The sequence below is a fragment of the Oncorhynchus tshawytscha genome, unplaced genomic scaffold (genome assembly GCF_018296145.1).
Source record: "Oncorhynchus tshawytscha isolate Ot180627B unplaced genomic scaffold, Otsh_v2.0 Un_contig_2082_pilon_pilon, whole genome shotgun sequence".
Taxonomy (NCBI): Eukaryota; Metazoa; Chordata; class Actinopteri; order Salmoniformes; family Salmonidae; genus Oncorhynchus; species Oncorhynchus tshawytscha.
The window spans coordinates 155,001-180,460 of NW_024609663.1; the positions used below are offsets into that span (position 1 = coordinate 155,001).

At 43.4% G+C, this 25,460-nt stretch overlaps 1 protein-coding gene across 1 annotated transcript in view; it reads right to left on the reverse strand.

The window, feature by feature from the left end:
* The window catches only part of LOC112238567 (integrin alpha-11-like), a 100,000-nt gene extending 78,937 nt beyond the window's left edge, over window positions 1-21,063 (reverse strand). Inside the window, exons 1-2 of the mRNA XM_042316703.1 lie at window positions 20,885-21,063; window positions 1,145-1,256 (exon numbers count right to left, since the gene is read on the reverse strand). Coding sequence (XP_042172637.1) covers window positions 1,145-1,256; window positions 20,885-20,936 — 164 coding nt within the window. The 5' untranslated portion in view covers window positions 20,937-21,063. The remainder of the gene's footprint in view (window positions 1-1,144; window positions 1,257-20,884) is intronic.
* Window positions 21,064-25,460: the final 4,397 nt, after the last annotated feature.

The window sequence follows — 25,460 nt, forward strand, 5'->3', positions numbered from 1 at the left end:
TTAACCATCGCTGTCTGCAACGTGAGGAGGTTGTTACCTCGGAATAGTTCAAACAATGAAACCAAACAGATTCTCTCAGTAGTCACGTTGGGGATTGTTTGAAATCCAGTCTTTTACATTCTGAGACAGTACTATATAGACCTGGAGAGTCAGCAACCCAAGAGTTGTGTTTGTTTATTTAACTAAGTTTGTCTTTGTGTTTCACATCACAGTGTAAATAAAAAGCTGTGGCAAGACCCCTGTTAGCAGAGTCCTTAAAGCATGCTTACAGTACCTCACCTTAAAGCATGCTTACAGTACCTCACCTTAAAGCATGCTTACAGTACCTCACCTTAAAGCATGCTTACAGTACCTCACCTTAAAGCATGCTTACAGTACCTCACCTTAAAGCATGCTTACAGTACCTCACCTTAAAGCATGCTTACAGTACCTCACCTTAAAGCATGCTTACAGTACCTCACCTCAAAGCATGCTTACAGTACCTCACCTTAAAGCATCTGAAAGTCAGTGAAGTGACAAAGTACATCAAGTAAATGACACACGGCACATTTAAGTGATAATGTGGTAGAGGAGCTAGCTAACAACACAGCTAACAACACAGCTAACAACACAGCTAACAACACAGCTAACACAATCACTTCAAACTGAAGCTGGAAAGACTGCAAACTAGCTGCACTTCAGTTTGTTTGATATTTTTTCAATTGACATTTCTTTGTATATATCCATACAAATGATGCTAGCTGATTCATGATTTCGACTGTCTGAGAAACATTGCCTGCCTGTCTGTCTCGTCCCGACGCCTGACATGTTCATTACTATGGTACAGCTGGAGATCGAATTTGAATATTGAAACAATGTTGCACATTTTGCAGAGACAGACAGCAAGGTTTATACAAAATGTCAGTCTAAAAGAAATGTGAGCTCTAGATGCTTTTATGGTGGAGATCAAGTTTATAAATTGCTTGGCTGGGCAGATGAGACAGTGGATTGTGCAGTCATATGGAACAGAGTAAATAGGCATTTTAACGTCATAGATTTAGCCGGTGGTAACTTGTGGAATAGACATCGGCTGGAATGCGGTTTTAACCAATCAGCATTCAGGATTTGATCCACCCGTTGTATAAAATGTAAACAATCGTCTTACCACTTTTGTCCCCCGGCAATGTGCTGCTGCACAGTGTATCCAAACTGGGCCTGCTTGGGGCCCTTGATGATCCTGTGGTTCTTGGTGTGGATGTTGAAACCATCATGGAGCCCTGGAAACAGACACAGCAAGGCAAACACATGCCATTAATAGCATGCTTGGACAGCACATTATATTTACTGGCTGCGACAGACACTTCCCAAAAAACGCTTGTGTTTTGCCTGTGACCTGAAGTGCAACAGAAAGATTTCATGCTGGTTACAACATTAACACCAGCCAAGTAACACAAACTCGAAGCGATAGATGGGAGTTTCATCAGAAACAGGACATGTGTGGGTTTGAGACTTTCACCCAGCGGTACCAAGAGCATCACAGCTGTTATTAGCAGGAAGGCGGCCATTTTGATGCTGACTTTGTAGCCACCTTGTGCGAGAAGGATACAGATAGCATGCCAGAGAGGGTGTTTGTCTTGTCTCGATATTCAAATCAAATCAACTTGTATTGGTCACATACACATGTTTAGCAAATGTTATTGCGGGTGTAGCGAAATGCTTGTGCAGTAATATCTTATGAGTAAAATCTAACAATTTCGCAACAATACACACAAATCTAAAGTAAAGGAATGGAATTTACCTTACCTCATTTTCACTCACTGTATATAGACTTTTTGTTTTCTTTTGTTCTACTGTATTATTGACTGTATGTTTTGTTTATTCCATCTGTAACTCTGTGTTGTTGTTGGTGTCGATTGCTATGCTTTATCTTGGCCAGGTCGCAGTTGCAAATGAGAACTTGTTCTCAACTAGCCTACCTGGTTAAATAAAGGTGAAATAAAATAAAATAAAATAAAAAATAAATAAAAATATATATAAATATTTGGACTTGCAATGTTGGAGCAGCATAGACTAAAATACAGTAGAATAGAATACAATATATTATATACAAATGAGATGAGTAATGCAAAATATGTAAATATTATTAAAGTGACTAGTGTTCCATTATTAAAGTGGCCAGTGATTTCAAGTCTATGTATATAGGCAGCAGCCTCTAAGGTGCTATTGAAAACAGACTACCGCTGATGCGTCTGATCCAAGAAAACTATAGTATTTTCCCTTGGAATATCTCTAGGCCATGACACCTGGACTCCAGTACCTTAAATATCTCGTACAGAAACAAACATAGCTATGGAGGTCCCGTGATGTCATCTCAGAATGATAATTGTTTCCATTCTCCTCATGCCTGTGAAGAGCCCTGGCCTTACCCCTCTCTCCTTGATCTCCTAGCTCACTGTAAACAGAGCCTTGTCCCAAAAGGCAAGCAGATATTTTACACTGTAGGGGCTGTAGGTAAACAGTAGAGCTGTCTGTCACTGAGTTTGATTGACATTTCTCAGTCTGCGTGAGGGTGGGTGGAAGGGGTGGATGGATGGCTGAAGGTTTTGTAAGCGGTAGTAGTCATATTGAAAGGGGTGAATGGATGGCTGAAGGTTTTGTAAGCGGTAGTAGTCATATTGAAAGGGGTGGATGGATGGCTGAAGGTTTTGTAAGCGGTAGTAGTCATATTGAAAGGGGTGGATGGATGGCTGAAGGTTTTGTAAGCGGTAGTAGTCATATTGAAAGGGGTGGATGGATGGCTGAAGGTTTTGTAAGCGGTAGTAGTCATATTGAAATGGGTGGATGGATGGCTGAAAGTTTGTGTGAGGATAAGCGGTAGTAGTCATATTGAAAGGGGTGGGTGGATGGATGGCTGAAGGTTTTGTACGCAGTAGTAGTCATATTGAAAGGGGTGGATGGATGGCTGAAGGTTTGTGTGAGGATAAGCGGTAGTAGTCATATTGAAAGGGGTGGATGGATGGCTAAAGTAGTCATATTGAAAGGGGTGGATGGATGGCTGAAGGTTTTGTAAGCGGTAGTAGTCATATTGAAAGGGGTGGATGGATGGCTGAAGGTTTTGTGGATGGATGGCGCGTTAGTAGTCATATTGAAAGGGGTGGATGGATGGCTGAAGGTTTGTGTGAGGAGCGGTAGTAGTCATATTGAAAGGGGTGGATGGATGGCTGAAGTTTTGTGTGAGGATAAGCGTTAGTAGTCATATTGAAAGGGGTGGATGGATGGCTGAAGGTTTTGTAAGCGTTAGTAGTCATATTGAAAGGGGTGGATGGATGGCTGAAGGTTTTGTGAGGATAAGCGTTAGTAGTCATATTGAAAGGGGTGGATGGATGGCTGAAGGTTTTGTAAGCGGTAGTAGTCATATTGAAAGGGGTGGATGGATGGCTGAAGGTTTTGTAAGCGGTAGTAGTCATATTGAAAGGGGTGGATGGATGGCTGAAGGTTTGTGTGAGGAGAAGCAGTAGTAGTCATATTGAAAGGGGTGAATGGATGGCTGAAGGTTTTGTAAGCGGTAGTAGTCATATTGAAAGGGGTGGATGGATGGCTGAAGGTTTTGTAAGCGGTAGTAGTCATATTGAAAGGGGTGGATGGATGGCTGAAGGTTTTGTAAGCGGTAGTAGTCATATTGAAAGGGGTGGATGGATGGCTGAAGGTTTGTGTGAGGAGAAGCAGTAGTAGTCATATTGAAAGGGGTGAATGGATGGCTGAAGGTTTTGTAAGCGGTAGTAGTCATATTGAAAGGGGTGGATGGATGGCTGAAGGTTTTGTAAGCGGTAGTAGTCATATTGAAAGGGGTGGATGGATGGCTGAAGGTTTTGTAAGCGGTAGTAGTCATATTGAAAGGGGTGGATGGATGGCTGAAGGTTTGTGTGAGGATAAGCGGTAGTAGTCATATTGAAAGGGGTGGATGGATGGATGGCTGAAGTTTTTGTGAGGAGAAGCGGTAGTAGTCATATTTAAAGGGGTAGATGGATGGCTGAAGGTTTGTGTAAGGAGAAGCGGTAGTAGTCATATTGAAAGGGGTGGATGGATGGCTGAAGGTTTTGTAAGCGGTAGTAGTCATATTGAAAGGGATGGATGGATGGCTGAAGGTTTGTGTGAGGAGAAGCGGTAGTAGTCATATTGAAAGGGGTGGATGGATGGCTGAAGGTTTGTGTGAGGATAAGTGGTAGTAGTCATATTGAAGTTGATCATTCATGTTATAGTGCAGAAGACTACTGAAAGAGCTGCTTCCTGTGCTTGGCCCTCCTATGTTGAACATAATAAATGGCTCTCTATCCACCGGATGTGTACCAAACTCACTAAAAGTGGCAGTAATAAAGCCTCTCTTGAAAAAGCCAAACCTTGACCCAGAAAATATAAAAAACTATCGGCCTATATCGAATCTTCCATTCCTCTCAAAAATGTTTGAAAAAGCTGTCATTGCCTTCCCAAAGACAAACAATGTATACGAAATGCTTCAGTCTGGTGGCATCAGACCGAGTCTCTAACATCTGTCCTCGTGCTCCTAGACCTTAGTGCTGCTTTTGATACCATCGATCACCACATTCTTTTGGAGAGATCGGAAACCCAAATTGGTCTACACGGACAAGTTCTGGCCTGGTTTAGATCTTATCTGTCGGAAAGATATAAGTTTGTCTCTGTGAATGGTCTCTGTGAATCCTCTGACAAATCAACTGTAAATTTCGGTGTTCCTCAAGGTTCCGTTTTAGGACCACTATTGCTTTCACTGTATATTTTACCTCTTGGGGATGTCATTCGAAAACATAATGTTAACTTTCACTGCTATGCGGATAACACACAGCTGTACATTTCAATGAAACATAGTGAAGCTCCAAAATTGCCCTCAGTAGAAGCCTGTGTTTTAGACATAAGGAAGTGGATGGCTGCAAACTTTCTACTTTTAAACTCGGACAAAACAGAGATGCTTGTTCTAGGTCCCAAGAAACAAAGAGATCTTCTGTTGAATCCGACAATTAATCTTGATGGTTGTACAGTCGTCTCAAATAAAACTGTGAAGGACCTCGGCGCTACTCTGGACCCTGATCTCTCTTTTGACGAACATATCAAGACTGTTTCAAGGACAGCTTTTTCCATCTACGTAACATTGCAAAAATCAGAAACTTTCTGTCCAAAAATGATGCAGAAAAATTAATCCATGCTTTTGTTAATTCTAGGTTAGACTACTGTAATGCTCTACTTTCCGGCTACCCGGATAAAGCACTAAATAAACTTCAGTTAGTGCTAAATACGGCTGCTAGAATCCTGACTAGAACCAAATAATTTGATCATATTACTCCAGTGCTACCCTCCCTACACTGGCTTCCTGTTAAGGCAAGGGCTGATTTCAAGGTTTTACTGCTAACCTACAAAGCATTACATGGGCTTGCTCCTACCTATCTTTCCGATTTGGTCCTGCCGTACATACCTACACGTACGCTATGGTCACAAGACGCAGGCCTCCTAATTGTCCCTAGAATTTCTAAGCAAACAGCTGGAGGCAGGGCTTTCTCCTATAGAACTAAATTTTTATGGAATGGTCTGCCTACCCATGTGAGAGACGCAGACTCGGTCTCAACCTTTAAGTCCTTACTGAAGACTCATCTCTTCAGTGGGTCATATGATTGAGTGTAGTCTGGCCCAGGAGAGTGGAGGTGAATGGAAAGGCTCTGGAGCAACGAACCGCCCTTGCTGTCTCTGCCTGGCCGGTTCCCCTCTCTCCAATGGGATTCTCTGCCTCTAACCTTATTACAGGGGCTGAGTCACTGGCTTACTGGTGCTCTTAATGATCGGCTATGAAAAGCCAACTGACATTTACTCCTGAGATGTTGACTTGCCGCACCCTCGACAACTAGTGTGATTATTATTATTTGACCATGCTGGTCATTTATGAACATTTGAACATCTTGGCCATGTTCTGTTATAATCTCCACCCGGCACAGCCAGAAGAGGACTGGCCACCCCTCATAGCCTGGTTCCTCTCTAGGTTTCTTCCTAGGTTTTGGCCTTTCTAGGGAGTTTTTCCTAGCCACCATGCTTCTACATCTGCATTGCTTGCTGTTTTGGGTTTTACACAGGGTTTCTGTACAGCACTTTGAGATATCAGCTGATGTACGAAGGGCTATATAAATACATTTGATTTGAAGACTGGATGTTGAAATCATGTAGCAGCTTACCTGGATATTTCCATCCTGCTTATTTAAATGGACATACTGTATACAAAGTACATTAAAGGAAAACTCCACAGAAAAACTATATTAACTTTTTTTAAATACAGAAAAACGTCCAGTGTTCAAAATGCATCATACCTGCTGTACTTCTGTATTTAGAGATGTACAGTATGTCTTGAAAAGTAAAACATTTTGGAACTATATCAACAATGGACTAATGAAACAAATACCAAAATAGATGTCCTTTTACTAGATGTCAACATTATGTAGCTCTGAATGAACAGAATAGCACTGATCTACACAGAATAAAATTATTTAAGGTTATTGCCATTGTACTTGGCTGAGACAAGACTTCACGACAAGAAGAACAGAAGCCTACCTTATTGTCCTATTCTGAGGAAACTCATCTATTTGTTTTCTACCAACACCTGAGACAAACACACTGAGTGCCTTGCTTAACGGCATAAAGGCTGGAGATGGCATCTAGAATACTGATGCCAGGCAAGAGCCCTCTGATTGGCAGATGATGACTGACCATTGACTGTACGATGCTCACATCAGTTTAGGGAATTACCTTCCCAGTCAAATTCGACCCCCTTAATTGTTTTCTGTACGTGAGATCAGATTTAGAAATCTACCACAGGTGCTGAGCTGAGAAAGATCAATAATTGCAACCCACATGCCTTCCCAGATGTGTATTTCTGGTAGAAGTTGAGCAGAGCGTTTAAGCACTGTGGTGAAACCCTGATTAGACCATGTGGGAACCAGACAAGACAAATTCATCTCAGAGAACAACATGGAAAGGACCGCAAACACAACTATGGGGACTGATCAAAAGACAGACCGGATTTGTGATGGTGTAGATTACTTCTCCTCACTTCCTCTGGACACTAAGAGCATTATGGGAAAACGCAATTCCCTTCTGGATTCAATTCAAATGCGTATCAGAGACGATACTTACAGCTTTTCTCGCTGTCACCAAGTTACCCAAAATGGCTTATTAATGAAAACAGCATCATTGGATTATTATTTCCAACGGAGGAAGCAAGCAGCAAGCACATTTTGTTGAGGAGATGGAAGACATGAGTAGATCTTCTTCTTGACAGAGATGAGAGAGCAGGATGGAAAACATCATCTTCGTCAACATAACTTCCTTTCAATCTGGCTCTTCATTCATCTATCTTCTCCTTCAACTCCAGCTGTATACAGTGTCTTCGTTTCACCGGTCTCAGGTCTCACACCACTTTGTCTCTATATTATATACAGTGGAAGACAGACGTCTTGGCTACTGTAAGGTCAGGGTTCATGTTGGGATTTACATTTCATTGCAATTTTTCTTGTCTGACGTCAAGGGCTATGAGCCAGCTTGTGATGACAGTGATATAACACTAAAGTAGAGCAGGAAATAGAGAGAGAAATGGAGAAGTACCAAGAGAAAGAAAGAGGCAGCTTTAAAAGTCATCACGCTTAATGACATACAGTTAGAGGATTATTACTTGGAAAAAACATTCACAGTCAGAACCCAACCCTGTGAGCAGTCAGAACCCATCCCTGTGAGCAGTCAGAACCCAACCCTGTGAGCGGTCAGAACCCAACCCTGTGAGCGGTCAGAACCCAGCCCTGTGAGCAGTCAGAACCCAACCCTGTGAGCGGTCAGAACCCAACCCTGTGAGCAGTCAGAACCCAGCCCTGTGAGCAGTCAGAACCCAACCCTGTGAGCGGTCAGAACCCAACCCTGTGAGCAGTCAGAACCCAACCCTGTGAGCAGTCAGAACCCATCCCTGTGAGCATTCAGAACCCAGCACCTTGAGCAGTCAGAACCCAACCCCGTGAGTGGTCAGAACCCATCCCTGTGAGCAGTCAGAACCCAGCACCTTGAGCAGTCAGAACCCAACCCAGTGAGCACACAGAACCCATCCCAGTGAGCAGTCAGAACCCATCCCAGTGAGCAGTCAGTAACCAGCCCAGTGAACAGTCAGAACCCATCCCAGTGAGCAGTCAGAACCCAGCCCAGTGAGTTGAAGAGATGGATTTCATAGAGCACACAAAAACAGACCCCAGGACAAGCCCCTCCTTCTCTTACATCAACACAGTAGGGCCTATTTTGAATACCCTAAACCCCACTCTCAATCCTCTCTATACAGCTCTACAATCTGTTAGGCTCTGAGGGCCAAGTCAAGTGATCCTTTCTTCTCCATGGGAAATGTATTTTGTTACTGAGATCACAACGTAAAAGCACCAACAAAGTTTATGAGGCGACATAACAAATAAATAGAAGGTCAGAGTTGGGTTAGCTTCAGCACTGAGAGGCAAACCAATGGTTCAGAGAGTATGCAAGCGGCAGTTCAGGTATGGTTCTGTTGTGTATTGCTAATCATTTTTACCAAGATTAGAGCAGTATAGAGCTGATATATTAAATAAATAGTTAGAAGCAAAAACTGGCCAAATACATTTTTATTTCCATTTGATGGACAAATGGACTTGACAGAGAAAAGTGTGTATTGGACAAACGTGTGAAATGCATTGGAACTCGTTATTCAATTGCTGGTCGGGATAGTTAGTAGGGCCGGGACAATACCATTATCACAATGTTTTATCCATGACAAAAATGTAAACACAACGCAGACCAAACTCTTCAGTCCTTTAAAAACCTGCTGTATGTAAAATATTGTGAGCGAAAGATAGAAAATAAATAACTGTGACTCTGGAAGACAAACTAATGATGTTTGTTTCCAACATTAATGCTGTTTTCCTAAAGAACTTAAATCCGCATTGTGTTTTGTTTCTTTGTTATGATACTAATGAGTTTCGCGATACTGATATCGTCCTGGCCCTAGTAGTTAAAATGATTATATATATTTTTCATAGAAAGTAGGCTATACATTTGAAAAAAACAGTCACTTGCGAGATGCAGTTATTAACAGTTGGGATTCAATATCATGAAAGAAGAGTATCAAAGTCAAAGTCGGGACAATAACCATTTCCTTTGAAATAAAGTACTGTCATGGTTCATTCTTTAGAAGAGTTTGATTTTTCACGTTGACAGTTTTAAAGGAGATTACCTCTGCTTTCAAGGCAGCTGAAGATTTTAAATCTAATGAGAGCACTGCAACTGCAGAAAAAATATCTTTATAATCCTCCAAAATATGTATATCTCGCTAGTATATTCTGCCAACAGATGTTGCTGCTCTGTCAAGAGAAATTATACAATTAGCCTTTTGGGAAGTATTCAGATCCCTTCGTTTTTCCCACATTTTGTTACGTTACAGCCCTATTCTAAAATGTGTTAGATAAAACAATTTCCTCAGCAATCTACACACATAACCCCATAATGACAAAGCAAAAATGTGTTTTTAGAAATGTTTGCAAATGTTTTAAGTATTCAGACCTTTTGCTATGAGACTCAAATTGAGCTCATGTGCATCCTGCTTCCATTGATCATCCTTGAGATATTTCTCCAACTTGATTGGAGTCCACCTGTGGTAAATTCAATTTATTGGACATGATTTGGAAAGGCACACACCTGTCTACAGTGGCTTGCGAAAGTATTCACCCCCCTTGGCATTTTTCCTATTTTGTTGCCTTACAATCTGGAATTAAAATAGGTTTTTGGGCGGTTTGTTCATTTGATTTACACAACATACTACCTACCACTTTGAAGATGCAAAATATTTTTATTGTGAAACAAGCAAGAAATAAGACCAAAAAAATAAATAAAACTTGAGCGTGTATAACTATTCACCCCCCCTAAGTCAATACTTTATAGAGACACCTTTTTCAGCAATTACAACTGCAAGTCTCTTGGGGTATGTCTCTATAAGCTTGGCACATCTAGCCACTGGGATTTTTGCCCATTCTTTAAGGCAAAACTGCTCCAGCTCCTTCAAGTTGGATGGGTTCCACTGGTGTACAGCAATCTTTAAGTCATACCACAGATTCTCAATTCGATTGAGGTCTGTGCTTTGACTAGGCCATTCGAAGGCATTTAAAAGTTTCCCCTTAAACCACTCAAGTGTTGCTTTAGCAGTATGCTTATGATCATTGTCCTGCTGGAAGGTGAGGCTCCGTCCCAGTCTCAATTCTCTTGAAGACTAAATAAGGTTTCCCTCAAAAATATCCCTGTATTTAGCTCCATCCATCATTCCTTCAAGTTCTGACCAGTTTCCCAGACTCTGCCAATGAAAGACAGCATGATGCTGCCACCACCATGCTTCACTGTGTGATGCTGTTCTCGGGGGGATGAGAGGTATTGGGTTTGCGCCAGACATAGTGTTTGCCTTGATGGCCCAAAAGCTCAATTTTAATCTCATCTAACCTGAGACCCTTCTTCCATATGTTTGGGGAGTCTCCCACGTGCCTTTTGGTGAACACCAAATGTGTTTGATTATTTTTTTCTTTAAGCTTTTTTCTGACCACTCTTCCGTAAAGCCCAGCTCTGTGGAGTGTACGGCTTAAAGTGGTCCTATGTACTGATACTCCAATCTCCGCTGTGGAGCTTTGCAGCTCCTTCAGGGTTATCTTTGTCTCTTTGTTGCCTCTGATTAATGCCCCCCTTGCCTGGTCTGTGATTTTTGGTGGGAGGCCCTCTATTGACAGGTTTGTTGTGGTGCCATATTCTTTCCATTTTTTAATCGTGGATTTAATAGTGCTCCATGGGATGTTCAAAGTTTATAATATTTTTTTATAACCCAACCCTGATCTGTACTTCTCCACAACTGTGTCCCTGACCTGGTTGGAGAGATCCTTGGGCTTCATGGTGCCACTTGCTTGGTGGTGCCCCTTGCTTAGTGGTGTTGCAGACTCTGGGGCCTTTCAGAACAGGTGTATATATACTGAGATCATGTGACAGATCATGTGACACTTAGATTGCACACAGGTAGACTTTATTTAACTAAATATGTGACTTCTGAAGGTAATTGGTTGCACCAGATCTTATTTAGGGGCCTCATAGCAAAGGGGGTGAATGCATTAGCACTCAACAATTTTCAGTTAAAAAGTTATTTTTAACAAAGTTATTTTTTTCATTTCACTTCACCAATTTGGACTGTTTTGTGTATGTCCATGACATGAAATCCAAATAAAAATCAATTTCAATTACAGGCTGTAGTTCAACAAAATAGAAAAAATGCCAAGGGGGTGAATACTTTTGCAAGGCGATGTATATAAGGTCCCACAGTTGACAGTGTATGTCAGAGCAAAAACCAAACCATGAGGTCAAAGGAATTGTCCGTAGAGCTCAGAGACAGGATTGTGGCACAACGCCTCTCCCCTATTTGACCCAGATAGTTTGTGTCTATGCATTGATATGTAGGCTACGTGTGCCTGTTTAAAATGTATGTAGTTCTGTCCTTGAGCTGTTCTTGTCTAATGATGTTCTGTATTATGTCATTCTGTGTTATGTTTCATGTTTTGTGGGTAGTTGCTGCTTTTGCAACAGCTAATGGGGATAATAAAATACCAAATGTCGAGACACAGATCTGGGGAAAGATACCAAAAAATGTCTGCAGCATTGAAGGTCCCCAAGAACACAGTGGCCTCCATCGTTCTTAAATGGAAGAAGTTTGGAACTGTAACATGTACGCTGGTAGTCGGGAAGCAAGTTCAGGGAGTGTATTTAATAAATACAGAAATCAACACTGGAACAGAAACAATAATGCCTAGGGAAAGAACCAAAGGGAGTGACATATATATATAGGGAAGGTAATCAGGCAGGTGATGGAGGCCAGGTGAGTCTGATGAGGCGCTGGTGCGCGTAACGATGGTGAGATGTGTTCGTAATAATGAGCAGCCTGTTGACCTCGAGCGCCTGAGAGGGAGTATACGTGACAGGAACCACCAAGACTGTTGCTAGAGCTGGCAGCCTGACCATACTGAGCAATAGGGGGGAAGGGCCTTGGTCAGGGAGTTCCTCTGTGGAGATGGGAGAACCTTCCAGAAGGACAACCATCTCTGCAACACTCCACCAATCAGAGTGAGCAGACGGAAGCCACTCCTCACTAAAAGGCACATGACAGCCTGCTTGGAGTTTGCCAAAAGACACCTAAAGACTTACAGACCATGAGAAACAAGATCCTCTGGTCTGATGAAACCCAAGATCGAACTCTTTGGCCTGAATGCCAAGTGTCTGGAGGAAACCTGGCACCATCCCTACGGTGAAGCATGGTGGTGGCAGCAGCATCATGCAATGGGGATGTTTTTCAGCGGCAGGGTCTAGGACACTAGTCAGGATCAAGGCAATGATGAATAGAGCAAAGTACAGAGAGATCCTTGATGAAAACCTGCTCCAGAGAGTTCAGGACCTCAGACTGGGGTGAAGGTTCACCTTCCAACAGGAGAACAACCCTAAACACACAGCCAAGACAACGCAGGAGTGGCTTCGGGACAAGTCTCTGAATGACCTTGAGTGGCCCAGCCCAATGAAACATCTCTGGAACGCTCCCCATCCAAGCTGACAGAGCTTGAGAGGATCTGCAGAGAAGAATGGGAGAAACTCCCCAATTACAGGTGTTCCAAGAATCGAGCATCATACCCAATAAGACTCGAGGCTGTAATCCCTACTAAAGGTGCTTCAACAAAGTACTGAGTAAAAGGTCTGAATACTTTAAGTAAATGTGATATTTCAGTTTGACATTTTTTTATAATATTAGCAAAAATGTCTAAAAAACAGTTTTTGCTTTGTCACTATGGGGTATTGTGTGTAGATTGGTGAGGAAAAGAAACAAAGTAATCAATTTTAGAACAAGGCTGTAACCTAGCAAAATGTGGAAAAAGTCAAGGGGTCTGAATACTTTCCGAAGGCACTGTATATCTAGCATATGTTCTTGCTAAATGGTTCAGTTGTTGATAAGGCATCACATTGTTTCCTGCAAAATTGAATGACAAGGCCATAAACTATATGTTCTGGTTGGAGAAAACATCCATTCATGGTTACCATCACTGCAATGTACAGTACATCGTTCAATCTAAAGATTGACATATTCTCCACATTGTTCATTTCCTGTTGAATGAATGGTTCACATGTTCAGCTGTTCTTTGATCTCCCCCCAAAATATTATCCGGAGGGAGTCAACAAGTAAATGAATTAAGCTGAAATAAAAGATGCTGCTAAATGGTGGAGGAAATGGTGCTGAAAAGCTATGATTCCTCACAGCAGGTGGTGTATTTGAATTCTTTCCCATATGGGTTTGCATAATTTGTCCAGGCGTGCCGTCTTAAATACACATAAACACGAATGACTCCACTAGCCGGCACTTTGATGTCTCTGACGCTCGTTATATAAAGCAAACTATCCCAGATACCATCACAGAGCAGCTATGCTGTACTTCCTACCAAGAAAAAGAGAGAGCAAAAAGAACAACATTAGAGAGAATGAGCGAGAGACGGAAAGAGTGGAGGTGAAAGCGTGAGATGGGGAGGGGATCCAGTTTCCATTTCAAACCCCTAACGTGGCAGAGCATTTAATATTCCCATAATATCAGCAGCTCCTAAAGCTAGGCCAGAGTCTTGCCGGGTTTCCTGTGTACCGGCTCTTCTGCCCAGATAAATAAACCACGGGCCCGACCGGCCAGCCACTGCTTTTGGCCCAGCACCAAGCTGCAGGAGCTCCACCGCAGCCCTACTGATGGAGAGACGACCCGCGGGTGTACTATGAACAGCCAGGGGTGCAACGCCTGCTAGAATGGATCCTCGCACAGGACTTGATGGAGTTTCGTGCTACTCAAAGGACAATCAGTGTCATGGTCAGGTTTCAGTTCATGAGAGGTGATGCTGATGCCCTTTAAAAGGATCCATGCAACGCCCATAATGTGACCTGGGACTTGGATGCATCATATACAGTGCTACACAGTGCTGAACAAAATGACTTGTCTACATTTTGTCAAACATAGACACGGGAGGCTTTCAGGGAAGATGTGAAAGACTTCATCTCCACACACATGGTCACCTCACAGTGTCTGCCATGCTGGTCTGTGTGTGGGTAACAGTCATAATGCTCCGGGGCATGACTGTTACCCACAGGCCAAGACTCTGGACCAGCAGATTGAGTTTTAACCAAATCCACATGGCGAGACGGCAGCTCCCCACCACCTCTCTGAAAATCAATCTTCATTGGTACACACATAAGTGGTGGAGAAGTCCACGTTCCAGATTCTAATATGAAATGGTCAAACGCTCTCTGAACTTTATGAAGGAATTCACATTGCAGCTCTCGCATGAAAGAGCAGCCCTGCGATTGGAGGTGTACGCCTCACATGAGGTAAAAGGTGCAACTCAGCATCTTTTAGTTGGCCCCTTCTGGATCGTCTTGCGCTGGATGGCTTTTCTCTGAAAAGCTCATCAGAGCCCTGATGAAAGATGCTTCACAATGGATGGTGCTGGTGACATGATGGGATGGAGCATCGGGGACCAGATGTGCCACTCCCACACAGGAGTTGCTGCTAAGCAAGCTGTCTGCCTTCTCGGCCAGCTCTACGCCCTCCCAGGGTTAACTAAGTCCTCCGTGGCAGAGCTTGACGCAGGGCCATGTACTGTATAAGCCATGTCTGCAGAGCAGGTCTGGGGGGAGTTGTCCTGCACAGCTGTAAACCACTGTGGGGACATCGGGACATTCATAACTGGAACAGTCAGGGTCTAAGGACTGGCTGAATGACATACGGATGTAGTATTGGGACATTGACGCTGTACAGCACTTCAAAAGTTTAGATTTGAAATCAAACAATGACAATGCAGTCTGTCAGCTTTAATTTGAGGGTTTTTTCACGATATCGGGTGAACCGTTTAGAAGTACAGCACGTTTTCTACATAGTGAGAAAGTTACAGATGAACAAATAACATAACCCCCCGAGGTAAGATATTTGTACGTCTGTAACTTTCTCACTCATCATTATTTACGATTCATTCAGGGTGAACTGTAATCCTGTTAGCATCCACATTACTGTAGAATTGTTCAGAAACATATTATATTCTCATGTACAATACAATGACACAATACATGATTTACCATTAATTTATTTCTGGCACAACATAATCTGAAACACAACCAAAACAAACAGCAAATGCATCCAACAAATGTGTAGAGTCACAAGCTGGATGTAGTCATTGAGTGCTATGAATATGGGACCAAATTCTTAACTTTTTACGACTTTTATACACATATAAGAGTATTTGTCCCAATTTTTTTTTGGTCCCTTAAAATGAACGGACTGTCACAGTCTGACTGTGTACAAAAAGTACTATGTTTCTAAACAGTTCACCCAACATGAATGAATATACCCTCAAATTAAAGCTTGCAGTCTTCAATTTAACAGCATAGTCATTGTTTCAAATCCAAGTTTAGTTTAGAGCCCAAAGAAGAGAAAATGATGCACACGGTCCCAATCATTACTGAGGGCTCTGTACGAGCAAAGACATGTTGCATTGGGCAAACATGCTGTACTATGACCAACATGATGCATTAGGCATCTAACAGGTGAAGAATACAGACTGTATGTGAGCGAAGAAATGACTAACGACCGGGTTTTTTAAAAAGCGAAACCATTTTCAAACACCACTATTTACTTTAAACTGTTTTTGTGTTTTTTTGTGCAGCCCGAGGGAGATTTGACACTGCTCGCTTAATGAGCCCATAAAACTCAATGAGCAGTGTAACAAGTCCAACCTGGCCCTCTAAACCTGCCCTCTCACACTCAGGTCTAACAAGTAAAGTGTTGTCTTGACATCACGGCCAGGCTTGTGTGACAGCTTTAGAAAACCGTTGAATGCCTGCAGGCTGTTCATACCTCAAACAGACTGTACACTCTTCATGTGGCTCAATGTTTCAGTCTCTAAATACATTCTACATGAAGGAAGCCACAGTGCTGCAACCGGTTAGAGCTGCAAGATCACATACAGACTGCAGCAGTGGACAGCTGTGAATATGTCAGAATAATCCAGCCAACCCTTCAGCAAACCCTCATCCTCTGTGGAAATGACAGAGTGATCCAGCCAACCCTTCAACAAACCCTCATCCTCTGTGGAAATGACAGAGTGATCCAGCCAACCCTTCAACAAACCCTCATCCTCTGTGGAAATGACAGAGTGATCCAGCCAACCCTTCAACAAACCCTCATCCTCTGTGGAAATGACAGAGTGATCCAGCCAACCCTTCAGCAAACCCTCATCCTCTGTGGAAATGACAGAGTGATCCAGCCAACCCTTCAGCAAACCCTCATCCCCTGTGGAAATGACAGAGTGATCCAGCCAACCCTTCAGCAAACCCTCACCCTCTGTGGAAATGACAGAGTGATCCAGCCAACCCTTCAGCAAACCCTCATCCTCTTTGGAAATGACAGAGTGATCCAGCCAACCCTTCAGCAAAACCTCATCCTCTGTGGAAATGACAGAGTGATCCAGCCAACCCTTCAGCCAAACCTCATCCTCTGTGGAAATGACAGAGTGATCCAGCCAACCCTTCAGCAAACCCTCATCCTCTGTGGAAATGACAGAGTGATCCAGCCAACCCTTCTGCAAACCCTCATCCTCTGTGGAAATGACAGTGATCCAGCCAACCCTACAGCGAACCCTCATCCTCTGTGGAAATGACAGCATCAAATGACCTTTGGTCTGCTTCAGAAAAGTACTTTCTTTTTGTTGCTCTGTCTGGATGAGTGTCCACTGACTTTGTCCTTATTGACTAAAGGCATGAAGCCCACTAACTTTGCTGGCACAGCTTCCTCAGTTTTTCACTCAATGAGTTGTCATCAGCATGTATGCCATGACATTTAGCTGTCACTATCCCCGCTACCACCATCCTGACCATGTTAAGCAGCCTCGTTCAAACAGGACATTTAGCTATGTCACTATCCCGCTACCACCATCCTGACCATGTTAAGCAGCCTCGTTCAAACAGGACATTTAGCTATGTCACTATCCCCGCTACCACCATCCTGACCATGTTAAGCAGCCTCGTTCAAACAGGACATTTAGCTATGTCACTATCTCCGCTACCACCATCCTGACCATGTTTAAGCAGCCTCGTTCAAACAGGACATTTAGCTATGTCACTATCCCCGCTACCACCATCCTGACCATGTTAAGCAGCCTCGTTCAAACAGGACATTTAGCTATGTCACTATCTCCGCTACCACCATCCTGACCATGTTTAAGCAGCCTCGTTCAAACAGGACATTTAGCTATGTCACTATCCCCGCTACCACCATCCTGACCATGTTTAAGCAGCCTCGTTCAAACAGGACATTTAGCTATGTCACTATCCCCGCTACCACCATCCTGACCATGTTAAGCAGCCTCGTTCAAACAGGACATTTTGCTATGTCACTATCCCCGCTACCACCATCCTGATCATGTTAAGCAGCCTCGTTCAAACAGGACATTTAGCTATGTCACTATCCCCGCTACCACCATCTTGACCATGTTAAGCAGCCTCGTTCAAACAGGACATTTAGCTATGTCACTATCCCCGCTACCACCATCCTGACCATGTTTAAGCAGCCTCGTTCAAACAGGACATTTTGCTATGTCACTATCCCCGCTACCACCATCCTGACCATGTTAAGCAGCCTCGTTCAAACAGGACATTTAGCTATGTCACTATCCCCGCTACCACCATCCTGACCATGTTTAAGCAGCCTCGTTCAAACAGGACATTTAACTATGTCACTATCCCCGCTACCACCATCCTGACCATGTTTAAGCAGCCTCGTTCAAACAGGACATTTTGCTATGTCACTATCCCCGCTACCACCATCCTGACCATGTTAAGCAGCCTCGTTCAAACAGGACATTTAGCTATGTCACTATCCCCGCTACCACCATCCTGACCATGTTTAAGCAGCCTCGTTCAAACAGGACATATTGCTATGTCACTATCCCCGCTACCACCATCCTGACCATGTTTAAGCAGCCTCGTTCAAACAGGACATTTTGCTATGTCACTATCCCCGCTACCACCATCCTGACCATGTTTAAGCAGCCTCGTTCAAACAGGACATTTTGCTATGTCACTATCCCCGCTACCACCATCCTGACCATGTTAAGCAGCCTCGTTCAAACAGGACATGTAGTGATGCAAAGACTCACACAATAGATAAATAAAGTCTTGAATGCAGCCCTTTCCCGTCTTATTGTCAGGACTTCTTTCCCAGTCCGGCCAACAGCTTCTCTCTCTCTCATTCCAGACTCTTTCTGTGTTCTCAAGGTTGACCTTTCCTCCCCTCGGCAAGACTGCATGTGTCCAAAACATGGACCCAACATCAAATTCCTCTACCTCAGTAAATATTTCCTCTACTGCTCCACCCTCAGGCCTCATGTCATCTAACAACGTCTAATCAAAGACTAATAATAGCTAGTCTACTTCAACAAGAGGGTGTAAAAAACAAAAACCTGTCGTGCCCTGACCTGCTTCACCTGTCCTTGTGCTTGTCAACACCCCCTCCAGGTGTCGCCCATCTTCCCCACTTATTCTCTGGGTATTTATACCTGTGTTTTCTGTCTGTCTGTGCCAGTTCGTCTTGTTTGTTCAAGCCTACCAGCCGTTTGTCTAAGCTCCTGCTTTTCCTAGTCTCTCTTTTTCCTCGTCCTCCTGGTTTTAGACCCTTGCCTTGCCCGCCTGACCACTCTGCCTGTCCCTGAGTCTTCCTGTTGTCCAGTACCTTTCTCCACCTCTGGATTACCGACCTCTGCCTGTCCTGACCCTGTTCCTGCCCGCCTGACCACTCTGCCTGTCCCTGAGTCTGCCTGTTGTCCAGTACCTTTCTCCACCTCTGGATTACCGACCTCTGCCTGTCCTGACCCTGTTCCTGCCCGCCTGACCACTCTGCCTGTCCCTGAGTCTGCCTGTTGTCCAGTACCTTTCTCCACCTCTGGATTACCGACCTCTGCCTGTCCTGACCCTGTTCCTGCCCGCCTGACCACTCTGCCTGTCCCTGAGTCTGCCTGTTGTCCAGTACCTTTCTCCACCTCTGGATTACCGACCTCTGCCTGTCCTGACCCTGTTCCTGCCCGCCTGACCACTCTGCCTGTCCCTGAGTCTGCCTGTTGTCCAGTACCTTTCTCCACCTCTGGATTACCGACCTCTGCCTGACCTGACCCTGAGCCTGCCTGCCGTCCTGTATCTTGGCCTCTACTCTGGATGATCGACCCCTGCCTGCCTTGACCTGTCGTTTGCCTGCCCCTGTTGTTACAATAAACACTGTTACTTCACACAGTCTGTACTTGGGTTTTTACCTTGATTCTTGATAGGAACCTAGTGCTATCCAAATGCTTGTTAGATTAAGGTCAGTATTACATTACTGGAAAGCAGTGAGGACAAGAAACGTCAGACATTTCCATGTCACTTAAACAGTGACATACTGTACATTCCCATAGACTGAAGCAATTACACTAACATATACAGTATGTATGGCTACCAGTACTGTGATCCGGGTGCACTCTTTGAAAGCCACCTGTCATAGCAATCTCTCTTGACATTGGTCCAATTTCATATTACCATATAATTAAAATAGATGAAGATTGACAGCGGAGTGCAGTCCATATATCAGGTTATACAATCCAGGTCATATAGCCATAGGAAATTCAAACAACCCCCCCCTCTCTCTCTCTCTCTCTCTCTCTCTATTCTACTTCAAAATGTTGCTGCTATTGTAATTTTACTGGTAATTGACCCCAGTTCTGGCTGCGCACCACACATTTCCAGATGCTGGAAACTCTGAGCGCTTAGTTTGTAAACAGATAGCACCACCTTTCATTTCAAAGGACACACCTGCTTTCAATGAGAGACAGAGCACCTCTGTCAAACCTGAGGGAACCAGCACATCCCTTCAATAAGCCAACTCAGCACCCATCTCTCTCACACATTATGAGCTCAAGATATGAGACTAAGATATTATAGTAGGTCAAGATATGATGCTAAGATATTAGAATAGTTCAAAATATGAGACTAAGATATAAGAGTCAAATATGATAAAACATTTTTTAACCTTTATTTAACTAGGCAAGTCAGCTAAGACAAATTCTTATTTAAAATGACGGCCTACCCCGGCCAAACCCGGACGACGCTGGGCCAACTGTGCGCCGCCCTATGGGACTCCCAATCACGGCCGGATGTGATGCAGATATGATACTAAGATATGAGAGTAGTTCAAGATATGAGATTAAGATATGAGACTAAGATATGAAACTTAGATATTAGAGTAGATCAAGATATGAGACTGATATTATAGTAGTTTAAGATATTCGCTGCACGAGAGAAGAGACACTCATTTACTAGTTCTCCAGAAAGCCACTTCACTTAGGACACCGTGGAATTATATTCCTGTCTAAATTTCCATATAAATATTGGAGAACTGAAAGCTAGACTGTCTGCCTCTTCTTATGCAAACATTCGACTAACTTTAGCGCCTATAAAAGCTATGCCACAAACGTTTTATGTGCCTTCCAGAGAGAGCTGGAATAAATTAAATGTAATAACTACTACTTATTGTACACATGCACATGTGCACACACACACACACACACACACACACACACACACACACACACACACACACACACACACACACACACACACACACACACACACACACACACACACACACACACACACACACACACACACACACACACACACACACATACACACACACACACACACACACACACACACACACACACACACGTTAGCTCACCTGGTAACAGGCTGCAGCAGATCCAGAGAAACACAGCGCGGCAGTACTCCATGTGTTTGGTCGGTGTGTGTGTGTGTATGGTGTGTGTGTGTGTGTGTGTCTGGGGGCTGAGGCAGAGAGACCCAGCAGCGTGCTCTGTTAAAGATTCAGCTCTGGTTGACTCCGCGGCTAGTCAAAATGCTCACTATATCTGAGGAGGTAGGAGGGGACTGTGGCTGAACTGAAAGGAGGTCCACGTTGAACCAGCAGACAGGACTCTCCTCTCAGTCACTCTGCTACTCAGACAGAGCAGTGAGCGGAGGAACACACAAGCTATCCACCGCAAGTACAGATCTTGGATCAGTTTCTCTGGATAATCAGAGGCAAAGTTGATGGAGTTTGAATACAGTCATTCCATTATTCATTATGTGCCTTGGTATGGTTTAGTTGAAGAAATGTGTGTCCTCTCTCTTCTGCTTCCAAATACACTGATGATAAAGTAGACTTTCTTCAACTGCATGGTTGGTTATGGGCTTGTCAGTAGGCATTTCACAGTAAGGTATACATGTTGTATTCAGCGCATGTCACAAACACTATTTGATTAACAATGAAGTGGAATGTAATCAGAGGGGTTGGGTTATTTATTTTGATTTAAGAAATGTATTTAAGCTTTATTTAACTAGGCAAGTCAGTTAAGAACAAATTCTTATTTACAATGACGGCCTGCCCCGGCCAAATCCAGACCACTCGTGCACCACCCTATGTGACTCCCTATCACGGCCTGATGTGATACAGCCTGAATTTGAACCAGGGACTGTAGTGACGCCTCTTGCACTGAGATGTAGTGCCTTAGACCGCTGCGCCACTCGGGTTAAATGCAGAAGAAACGTTTCAGTTGAATGCATTCACTTGTACAACTGACTAGGTCTCCCCTTTCCCGAATCAGAGCATATATCTTCACAACAAAACGTTGTGTTTTTCACAGCACTGATGCTTGACAATCATGTTGTGACCACACGGCGCCCAATGTATTAATGCGGAACACAAATACCCCCACAGTCATACCCCCACAGTCAAACCATCCAGACTGAACTGTTACCTCATACCCCCACAGTCAAACTATCCAGACTGAACTGTTACCTCATACCCCCACAGTCAAACCATCCAGACTGAACTGTTACCTCATACCCCCACAGTCAAACCATCCAGACTGAACTGTTACCTCATACCCCCACAGTCAAACCATCCAGACTGAACTGTTACCTCATACCCCCACAGTCAAACCATCCAGACTGATCTGTTACCTCATACCCCCACAGTCAAACCATCCAGACTGAACTGTTACCTCATAACCCCACAGTCAAACCATCCAGACTGATGTCCATAATGACCCATGTTATGTAACAATGGATACTAAGACTGAGGGAACTGCAAGAGTCAGCACATAACCCAACATAAAGGCATCTATACACGCACCGTGACAACTCACATCATGTGCATAGAAGCACTTTCATTGATTGATAATAGGAACAATGAGATACAATTGATTACATGTACAGTTGAACTCAGAAGTTTACATACACCTTAGCCAAATACATTTAAACTCAGTTTTTCAAAATTCTTGACATTTCATCCTAGTATTAATTCCCTGTCTTATGTCAATTAGGATCAGCACTTCATTTTAAGAATGTGAAATGTCAGAATTATAGTTGAGAGAATTATTTATTTCAGCTCGAATTTCTTTCATCACATTCCCAGGGGGTCAGAAGTTTACATACACTCAATTTGTATTTGGTAGCATTGCCTTCAAATTGTTTAACTTGGGTCAAACGTTTTGGGTAGCCTTCCACAAGCTTCCCACAATAAGTTGGGTGAATTTTGTCCCATTCCTCCTGACAGAGCTGGTGTAACTGAGTCAGGTTTGTAGGCCCCCTTGCTCGCACACGCTTATTCAGTTCTGCCCACAAATGTTCTATAGGATTGAGGTCAGGGCTTTGTGATGGCCACTCCAATACCTTGACTTTGTTGTCCTTCAGCCATTTTGCCACAACTTTGAAAGTAGGCTTGGGATCATTGTCCATTTGGAAGATTGTCATTTGGAAGACTTCCTGGCTGATGTCTTGAGATGTTGCTTCAATATATCCACGTAATTTTCCTCCTTATGATGCCATCTATTTTGTGAAGTGCACCAGTCCCTCCTGCAGCAAAGCACCCCCACAACATGATGCTGCCACCAACCATGCTTCACAGTTGGAGTGGTGTTCTTCGGCTTGCAAGTATCCCTCTTTTTCCTCCTAACATAACGATGGTCAATATGGCCAAACAGTTCTATTTTTGTTTTATCAGACCAGAGGATATTTCTCCAAAAAGTACGATCTTTGTCCCCATGTGCAGTTGCAAACCCTAGTTTGGCTTTTTTATGGCGGTTTTGGAGCAGTGGCTTCTTCCTTGCTGAGCGGTAGAACTCGTCGATATAGGACTCGTTTTACTGTGTATATAGATACTTTTGTACCTGCTTCCTCCAGCATCTTCACAAGGTCCTTTGCTGTTGTTCTGGGATTGATTTGCACATTTCGCACCAAAGTACGTTCATCTCTGGGAGACAGAAAACGTCTCCTTCCTGAACGTTATGACGGCTGCGTGGTCCCATGGTGTTTATACTTGCGTACTATTGTTTATACAGATGAACATGGTACCTTCAGGCATTTGGAAATTGCTCCCAAGGATGAACCAGACTTGTGGAGGTCTTGGCTGACTTCTTTTGATTTTCCCACTGAGTTGAAGGTAGGCCTTGAAATACATCCACAGGTACACCTCCAATTGACTCAAATTATGTCAATTAGACTATCACAAGCTTCTAAAGCCCTGACATAATTTTCTGGTATTTTCCAAGCTGTTAAAGGCACAGTCAACTTAGTGTATGTAAACTTCTGAACCACTGGAATTGAGATACAGTGAATTATAAGTGAAATAATATGTCTGTAGATAATTGTTGAAAAATTACTTGTGTCATGCACAAAGTAGATGTCCTAACCAACTTGCTAAAACTATAGTTTGTTAAAAAGAAATTTGTGGAGTCGTTGAAAAACAAGTTGAATGACTCCAACCTAAGTGTATGTAAACTTCCGACTTCAACTGTAAATGTACTACTTTGAATGTGGCTACACAGTATTGTCAGGATGCGTCATTCACAAATACAAACACACACTAGTTGAGATGTCTGTTAAACTCATCAAAAACAAGTGAAAGACCTCCAATGTCAGGTTTCGTTATCTGACCCAGACCATGGTCCCTAAGCTGCGGGCTGGCTGGCTGGCTGGCTGGCTGGCTGGCTGGCTGGGTGTGTGTGTGTGTGTGTGTGTGTGTGTGTGTGTGTGTGTGTGTGTGTGTGTGTGTGTGTGTGTGTGAGTGTGTTTGTGTGTGTCATATCAAATCAAATTGTATTTGTCACATACACATGGTTAGCAGATGCAAGTGTAGCAAAATGCTTGTGTCTGTGTGTGTGTCTGTGAGTGCGTATTTGTGTGCATGTGTGTGTGTGCATTTGTGTGTGTATGTTTGTGGGTGTGTGCGTGTATGTGTGTGTATTTGTGTGAGTGTGTGTGCATGTGTGTGTGTGTGTGTGTGTGTGAGTGTGTGTGTGTGTGTGTGTGTGTGTGTGTGTGTGTGTGTGTGTGTGTGTGTGTGTGTGTGTGTGTGTGTGTGTGTGTGTGTGTGTGTGTGAGTGAGTGCATGTGTGTGTGTGTGTGTGTGTATTTGTGTGTGTGTGTGTGTGTGTGTGTGTGTGTATTTGTGAGTGTGTGTGTGTGTATTTGTGAGTGTGTGTGTGCGTGTGTGTTTGTGTTTGCGCGTGAACGTTTGAGGACTGGAAACCACACATCATCACCTCTTTTGAGCAGGTCTCCACCTCCTCATGCAATCACAACCACTTTCTCATTTCTGAACAGAATGCACCAGAAACCAGAAATACAAAGGCGTGATTTAAGTTTCAGACTTTCAGGGTGACCAAATCTTCCCAAAATCAAGGCTTGCTTTCATTAGTGGTGCTTAAAATCTCATTGGCTCTGCTCTCTAATCAGCACTCCTCAATCCACACGGCTAGTCTTCTTAGGCCTTCTTTCAAGGCAGGATATTATGAGCCCCTACCTCCCAATGGTGCCTGCGATATGCCCTTTAGCAATGTTGACCTTAGAATGAATGGCCAGGATGACTTAGTCTTCCTGTAGTGAATAACTGCAGCCCATTGCCTAGAGAGGGTGAATAACAGCCGCATTCCCCAGTCAGCAATATGCTTATTGCAGAGATAGCTCAGGGAATAATCATACTCTATTCTATACATCTGAGCATCATAAAGCAGGAGTTAGGATACTTGGTCTGCTTTTATTGGTCTGCTCTTAGCCGAGTTATCGGCTCATTCAAGGGTTTTTCTTAATTGCTACTAATTTCTACATTGTAGAATAACAGTGAACTATGAAATAACACATATGGAATCAAGTAGTAACCAAAAAAGTGTTAAACAAATCAAATATATTTTATACTTGAGAATATTCAAAGGAGACTCCCTTTGCCTTGATGACAAATTTGTACACTTAAGGCA